At 52.9% G+C, this 7828-nt stretch overlaps 1 protein-coding gene across 8 annotated transcripts in view; it reads right to left on the bottom strand.

Moving 5' to 3' along the window:
* Window positions 1-4332: 4332 nt before the first annotated feature.
* Window positions 4333-7828, bottom strand: part of LOC114893098 (complement C3-like) — a 28795-nt gene continuing 25299 nt past the window's right edge. For 2 of the 8 annotated variants that reach the window (XM_029218620.1, XM_029218624.1), the window contains 5 exons: window positions 7471-7557; window positions 7144-7249; window positions 5914-6681; window positions 5669-5804; window positions 4333-5241 (listed from right to left, as the gene is read on the bottom strand). In XM_029218620.1, coding sequence (XP_029074453.1) covers window positions 5109-5241; window positions 5669-5804; window positions 5914-6681; window positions 7144-7249; window positions 7471-7557 — 1230 coding nt within the window. In that variant the 3' untranslated portion in view covers window positions 4333-5108. The other 6 variants (XM_029218622.1, XR_003792828.1, XR_003792827.1 and 3 more) reach the window with 6 other exon arrangements.

Here is a 7828-nt window from a genome sequence, read left to right as displayed (position 1 = left end):
GCGGACCAGTGGTTAGGACTCTGCACTTCCACTGCAGGGGGCCCGGGATTTGATCCCTGGTCGGGGAACAAAGATCCCACAAGCCACGCGGCACAGCCAAAAAATAAAATAAAATAAATGGCATTTTACTTCTGTGATATACCTCCCTCAGCCCGTAACCCGATAAGCCTAATCCTGAGAAAACATCAGGTAGATCCCAATAAAGTGTCATCCTACAGTATTCATGACCAGTCCTCGGAACTGTCAAGGACATCGAAAACAAGGAGAAGTCTGAGAAATTGCCACAGTTAAGTCAAGCCTAAGGAGACACGACATCTAAATATAGTATGATGTCCTCGATGAGATCTTGGAACAGAAAAAGGACATTAGGTGAAAACCAAGGAAATCTAAACTGTGGACTTCATGTAATAATAATGTATCCATATTGGTTTACTAATTATAACAAATATACTGATGATAATGACGATGTTTATAGGAGGGGAAACTGTGCAGGGGTGTATGAGAAGTTTCTCACACATGTACTATAGTCTCAATTTTTCTGTAAATCTAAAACCGACCTAAACAATGAAGTCTATTTAAAAAATTGACCCACCCTTTGCCATTGAAGGACATCTGTATATGGCGGTGAGGGCACAGACTCTGGATCCAGATTGTTTGGGTTCAAATCCCAAGCTCTGCCACTTACTATTTGTGGTTGGCAGCCTGCAAGATGGCCTACAGTGATCCCTGCCTGTTGCTTGTCATGCCATGTGTAGCCCTCACCCACACTGACTAGTGCGTCCTCATGTGACTGATAGGAGGTTGCAGAAATGATGGTGAGTGATTTTTGAGGCTAGGTCACAAAAGGCACTGTGGCTTCCCCTGTGCTTTTTCTCTTGGATCACTCACTCTGGGGAAAGCCAGCTGCCATATTGTGGGGAGACTTGAGGAAGGTTCCACATGGTGAGGAACTGAGACCTCCCACTAACAACCATCGCCAACTTGCCAGTCGTATGAGTAAGCTACTTTGGAGATGGCTCCTCCAGCCCGTCAAACCTTCAGATGATGGCAGCCCCAGCTGACATCTTTTTTTTTTTTAATTGGAGTATAGTTGATTTACACTGTTGTGGTTTTTAAAAATTTTTTATTGGAGTATAGTTGATTTACAGTGTTGTGTCCAGGGACTTCCCTGGTGGTCCAGCGGTTAAGACTCTGTGCTTCCACTGCAGGAGGCATAGGTTCGACCCCTGGTCGGGTAACTAAGATCACACAAGCCCTGTGGTGTAGCCCTCCCCCCCAAAAAATGCAATAGTCAACAATGTTGTGTCCAGCTGACATCGTGATTATAACCTCATGAGAGACTGCTGCACCAAAATTAGGCAGCTAAGTTGCTCCCTAACAGAAATTGTGAAATAATAAATATTTAGTGGTTTAAGCTCGTAAGTTTGGGGGTAATTTGTTTCATAGCAATAGATAACCAATGCACTAATTCAGGGGTAGGCACACTTTTTTTTCCCATAAAGGACCAGATAATAAATATTTCAGTCATTGCAGGTCATGTACAGTATCTGTCAAACATCCTTCTTTGTTTTTTAAAAATCCTTCTAAAATGTAAAAAAACATTCTTAGATCAAGGTCTGTACAAAAACAAGCCAGAGGGCTTCCCTGGTGGCACAGTGGTTAAGAATCCACCTGCCAATGAAGGGGACACGGGTTCGAGCCCTGGTCCGGGAAGATCCCACATGCCGCGGAGCAACTAAGCTCATGAGCCACAACTACTGAGCCTGTGCTCTAGAGCCCACGAGCCACAACTACTGAGCCTGCGTGCCACAACTACTGAAGCCCGCGCGCCTAGAGCCCGTGCTCTGCAACAAGAGAAGCCACCACAATGAGAAGACCACGCACTGCAACGAAGAGTAGCTCCTGCTTGCTGTAACTAGAGAAAGCCCGGGTGCAACAATGAAGACCCAAAGCAGTCAAAATAAATAAATAAATTTATATATATATAAAAAGACAAGCCAGAGCCTCCCTGACATCTTTCCTTTCATCCTTTCTACCTTCCTTCCTTCCTCCTTCCCTCCCTCCATCACTCTCTTCCTTTTTTTTTTTTTTTTTTTGGCGGTACACGGACCTCTCACTGTTGTGGCTTCTCCCGTTGCGGAGCACAGGCTCCGGACTGCTCAGGCCCAGCGGCCATGGCTCACGGGCCCAGCCGCTCCGCGGCATGTGGGATCTTCCCAGACCGGGGCACGAACCCGTGTCCCCTGCATCGGCAGGCGGACTCTCAACCACTGTGCCATCAGGGAAGCCCCCTTTCTAAAAAATATTTATTTATTACTTATTTTTGGCTACGTTGGGTCTTCGTTGCTGCGTGCGGGCTTTCTCTAGTTGTGGCGAGCAGGGGCTACTCTTCGTTGAAGTGCACGGGATTTTCATTGCGGTGGCTTCTCTTCTTGAGGAGCACAGGCTCTAGGCATGCAGGCTTCAGTAGTTGTGGTGTGCAGGCTCAGTAGTTGTGGCGCACGGGCTTAGTTGCTCCGTGGCATATGGGATCTTCATGGACCAGGGCTCGAACCTGTGTCCCCTGCATTGGCAGGCGGATTCTTAACCACTGCGCCACCAGAGTAGTCCCTCTTCCTTTTTTTTTAATCTCTCTCTCTCCCTTTTTTTTTTTTTTTTTTTTTTGGTGCGGTACGCGAGCCTCTCACTGTTGTGACCTCTCCCGTTGCGGAGCACAGGCTCCGGACTGCTCAGGCCCAGCGGCCATGGCTCACGGGCCCAGCCGCTCCGCGGCATGTGGGATCTTCCCGGACCGGGGCACGAACCCGTGTCCCCTACATCGGCAGGCACACTCTCAACCACTGTACCACCAGGGAAGCCCCCTCTCTCTCCCTTTATCCCTCCCTCTTTTCCTTCTCTCTCACTTTCGTTCTTTTATTTATTCAGTCCTTCATTCAGCAAAATGAACAGCTACTATGTGCCAGGCCCTCACTGAACTGCTGCAATTATATCTGTGACCAAGACAGCCTCCCTGCTCTCCTGGAGCTCCCAGTCCAGTAGGGGAGACAGACAGCAAAGATGTAAGTAAAGAATCTAGTTTATCATTATGCACTGTGACGTTTCGTCGGAAGGAAAAAATCAGGTTGCAGACAGAGATAACTTCAGGGAAGGATGCAATTTCATCTAGTGAGGGTGGTTGGAGAAGGCCTCTCTGATGGGAGACTTGAAGGGTGAGGAGAAAGCAGTCATGGGAAACGTGTTTTGGGCAGAAGGAACAGCTTATGCAAAGGCCCAGAGGCAAGAAAGAGCTTGGAGTTTCTGGGAACCAAGAAAGACGGCCTGTGTGCTGGAGTGGAGTGAGTGGGAAGCTGGGGGACTTGGGGTCAGGGAGGTTGACGGGGCCACATTGCAGGGCCTTGAGTGCTGCAGTGTCAGAGCAGTGGGAACCTGGGAGGGTTTTGAGCAGGGGTTGCTGTGGTCTGACCTTCTTCTCTGATTGTCGTGTGGATTCCAGCAGCTTTACTCCCTCCCCAAGGCCTCTTGTCTGGCTCATTGATAATTAGGCCAGTGAAGGTTTATTGAATAGTTACTATGTGCTGGGTACTCACAAGAACTCTCTGAGGGAAGTAATGTTAGAGGTGAGGAAACCGAAGCACAGGAGGTGAGTAAATGGGCTAATGTCACACAGCCAGGAAGAGGTGGAGGCAGAGTTAGAATTCGGGTAGCTGCTGCCATGCTATCCTGTGGCCCCAAACCCCACCTCCTCTTCAGGTTTCTTGCCATCAACTCAGTTTCTGCCTGTCAGTCAACTGGGCCTTTCCACTTCAGAGCTGGTCAATTCATCTCCTGCTCAAACACCTTCCATGGCTCCCTACTGCCCTTGATAATGACCAATCCCTCTAGCCTGGTGTTCAAAACCCCATCTTTCTTTTTCTCCCTCTCACCTTCAGCCCGTCCTTGACATCCCAAGTTCAAGCCATCCTGGATGCCTTGCAGTCCCTCCAGCACTCCCTCAACCCCCACGGGCTGCTGCCTTGGAGCGGCAGTCTCCCGCTCCCACTCCAGGCCACATTGATGAAACTCACTCACCCTCTCCTGCCCCTTGTCTCCTTTCTCCAGTTGCCTGGGGTTCCCGGTCAAAGCTTACATTAGGACCAACTGCAGAGTGGGTGCTACATTCATTCATTCATTCAACAATCATTCCTTGAACACCTACTATATACCAGCCCCTGTTTAGGAACTGGGAGTACCGCAGTGAACAAGACAGACATGGCCCCTGGTCTTAAAGAGCTGATATTGTGGGGCAGGAGAAATACCCAGTTAACTAACAATCAAACCAGTAAATATCACATACAATATATTTTTAAGTGTTACTGAGAGTGGTGGGAGGAGGTCTATTTTTAGATATGTTATAAAGCAAGAATCTTAAAAAAAATTTTTTTTTAACTTTATTTTTGGCTGCATCAGGTCTTCGTTGCGGCATGCGGGATGTTCGTTGCGGCATGCACGCTCTTTGTTGCGGCACGCGGGCTTCTCTCTAGTTGTGGCGTGCAGGTTTTTCTCTCTCTAGTTGTGGCTCGCGGGCTCCAGAGAGCGTGGGCTCTGTACTTTGTGGCTCACGGGCTCTCTAGTTGAGGCGCGTGGGCTTAGTTGCCCCGCGGCATGTGGGATCTTAGTTCCCCGACCAGGGATTGGACCCACAACCCCTGCATTGGAAGGCGGATTCTTTACCACTGGACCACCAGGGAAGTCCCCAAAGCAAGTATCTTTGAGGAAGTGACATTAAAACAGAGTCCAAATAAGGGAAGTGTTCAATCCATAAAGACATCTGGAGGAAGGTGTACCTGGTGGAAGGGACAGTGTGTGCAAAGGCCCTGAGGTGGGAATCAACTCAGGTGTTGGAAGGACACAAAGAAGGCCAGTGTGATTGGAATGGAGTAGGAGTGGGACGGAGGATGCAGGTCCAAGCAATGTCAGGGCAGGTTCTGCAGGGCCCCTGCTGAATGCTGAGGCAGGAACACATGTCTGGAGTTTGAGTATGATATTCCTTGCTCTTTATTTGCGGTGAAGCCCAGGGACCTGGGCATGCTTGGAGACAACCCCCTGAGAGCAGCAGAGGCCTCAGGGTCTCAGGACTCGCAGCCATGGGTGCGCATATATTCTGAAAACCCCTCCAGCTGGTCCAGCAATTCCTTCTTGCCCACTGCCCCATCCACTGGCCAGTGCATGAGGAACGTCTCCTTGCCCAGGACATGGGTGTATCTGTGGGCAAGAGGTGGCCAGGATGGTGAGGAGAGCCGGGTGCCTTGAAGGTGTGGAGACCTTTCTGACTTGCCCCTCTGCCCTGCCTGACAGACTCTCAGAGCCACAGCTTATAGCGTCCACTCCACCAGGCCATCTCAGGTCCCCCCACCTCTAGCCCATACTGCTGGGGATTAGAAAATGCTCCCCTTCCTCTGACTCTTTCCTGCCCTCTGTTGGAAATTTACAACTACATTTACAACATCTCCTTATGAATGGTGTTCCCTGGAGTTGTGCAGTGCACAGCCTGCACCTCCATTCAGGGCAGCCCTGAAACCCAAGACTCGTGTTGACAGGTGCAGTAGAAACTTTGACACCAAGGACTGGACTGGGGTAGGGAAGGGGACCCAAGCCTGAGTCCCCAGGGCAGCAGGAGGCCCCCACGCACTCAGATTTGACTCTCCACAGGTCTGATGTCTGGCCCATGATGAGGTATGTCTCGTGTTCTTGCAGCCCCAGGGAGTCATGGCAGGTGGCGTGAGTGACGAATTTCTTCATGGTGAGGGGCTTGGCAGAGTCCGTGCCTGGAGGAGAGGAGAACCAGTGTGTGAGCTTGCATAGGCCTGGTCCTCCTCCGCGTTGGGACCCCTGGGGTAGGCCCCCACGCCCCCTCCTCTGCCACCTTGGACATACCACTCTTGATAATGGCTTGGACCTGCATGTTGTAGTAGATGTAGGGGCTGGAGGCGGAGGTCTCCACAGACTCCAGCCTGGCCTTGTACACTGGGGGAGGGGTCCAGGAGGGTGTCGTGTTGGTGTCCAGCCTGCAGGTGGGCCGCCCCCTGCCCCTCCCCACACTCACCAAAGTCCACGCCAACCTCACAGGCTGCTGCCTGGAGCTGTTCCTGCTGCAGGTGGTCGCTGTCCTTTGGGGATGGGCACTGTTCTGGAAGGTTGGGGGAGGGGGGGCGGCTGTTCTAGCTGCACTGGTGGAGGGACCTTCCTCCCATCTGACCGCCATACGGCCCCAGGCGGCAGCCGCTGGGTCTCTGGGTCTGGCCTTTCTGATCTGTAGGGTGCTCTCTCCTCCTCTGTCTCTCCGTTTGGTCTTTTTCTTTTCTGTTTCTCTCATCTGAGTGTCCCTCCGTGTCTGTGTCTCTGATTCGCCTGATCTTTGGCTGTGCCTGAGTGTATGTGTCATTCTCTGTCTCTGGGTCTCCTTTTCTCTGTCTCTCTTTGTCTCTGTCTTGCTATCTCTCTGTCTCTCTCTCTCTCTGTCTAAACTCAGCCCAGAAGGCACCCAGGAAGTGATGAAAAGCTCTTGAACCCCTAGCCTGGCAGTCCCAGCCCTCCGTAGCCCCATGACCTCACCCTCGGCGCATCTGCACACGTCTCTGTGGCAGATCTTCCTCAAGGAAGCGTGCTCTGTGGGCAGGTTGTAGAAGGAGCTGCACCTCTGGGCTGTGAGAAGAGGCGAGTGACCGGGGTTGGCTTGGGCCAGTGCTCCTGGGGGCTGGGTGCACGTCTGGCTCCGCCCCCAGCAGGCCCCTCCCCACCTGACCCGCCCAGCCACCCCCTTAACAGGTCCCTCCTCTTTAAAGAGGCTGCCCCCTTCTTGCCCACCCTTACCCAGCCGGCCACGCCAAGTCCCTTCTCAGCTCTGCCACACCCGCTTCCAGGCCCCCCCCTCTCCCCGGGGCCACTTTAACCACCAAGGAAGGCCACGCCCCTCATCACCACGCCCCTTGGGTCCCTTCTGGCGCCCTCTTGGCCACCCCTCCCACGGAGCCAAGGACCCCCTCTGCCACGCCCCATTCCCCCCTTTTGGCCCCGCCCCTCACCCCTCCCTTTTTTTCTGGCCCAGTCCTTCTCAGGCCCTGTACCCTCCCGGGATACCCCTCCACCCCAAGGCCCCCTGCTCACAAGGCTCGTAGTAGTCGTAGATCATGACCTGGGCAGCCTGCAGGAACTCCGCCTGCAGCATCCTGTGGACGCGGAAGCCCAGTACCGTGTCTGCCTCGTGGGAGAGCTGGAGAAGGGAAGTCCTGTCTGAGCTGATCAGGGCCACGGAGCATGGGGTACTGACCACAGGGCCTTGGCCATAACCACTGACCGCGTGGCCCTGAATACTGAGGAGCTGACTTCAGAGGGCGTGGCTCTCGGACAACACTGACCAGGGTGCTGATTGTGGTTTCTCCGCCCATCCGGCTGCCCACGGACCTCTGGCAGAGGACACCTGGCCTTCCTCACCTTCTCCAGGTAGAGGACAACAGTGCTGTCGCTGGAGGTCGTCTTGGTCTCATACTGGAAGGCGTACCTCTCCACGTCGCTCGTGAGCTGGCGCAGAGGGTGAGGAATGCGCGTCGGCAGAGATCCTCCAAGGCACCCAGCCCTGGGAGCTCCAGTTAGTGTGAAGCAACTCTCAGAGCTCCCGGCCCTTGTCCAATCAGCCCCACTGTTGGGGAAACTGAGGCACAATCAGGGCAAGAATTTAGCTAAGGTCATACAGGGAGTCCCCCAGAAGTGACCATGGCCGCTGACCTTGGGGCAGGGACTCTGGGGCATTAACCTGGGGGTCTTGACCCAGGTAGATGCTGTTCTGCACCCA

Source organism: Monodon monoceros, unplaced genomic scaffold (genome assembly GCF_005190385.1).
Source record: "Monodon monoceros isolate NGI ecotype Baffin Bay Population unplaced genomic scaffold, NGI_Narwhal_1 Super_Scaffold_12, whole genome shotgun sequence".
NCBI lineage: Eukaryota > Metazoa > Chordata > Mammalia > Artiodactyla > Monodontidae > Monodon > Monodon monoceros.
The sequence above is the reverse complement of the archived record's forward strand: the minus strand, read 5'-3'. Positions and strand labels throughout refer to the sequence as shown.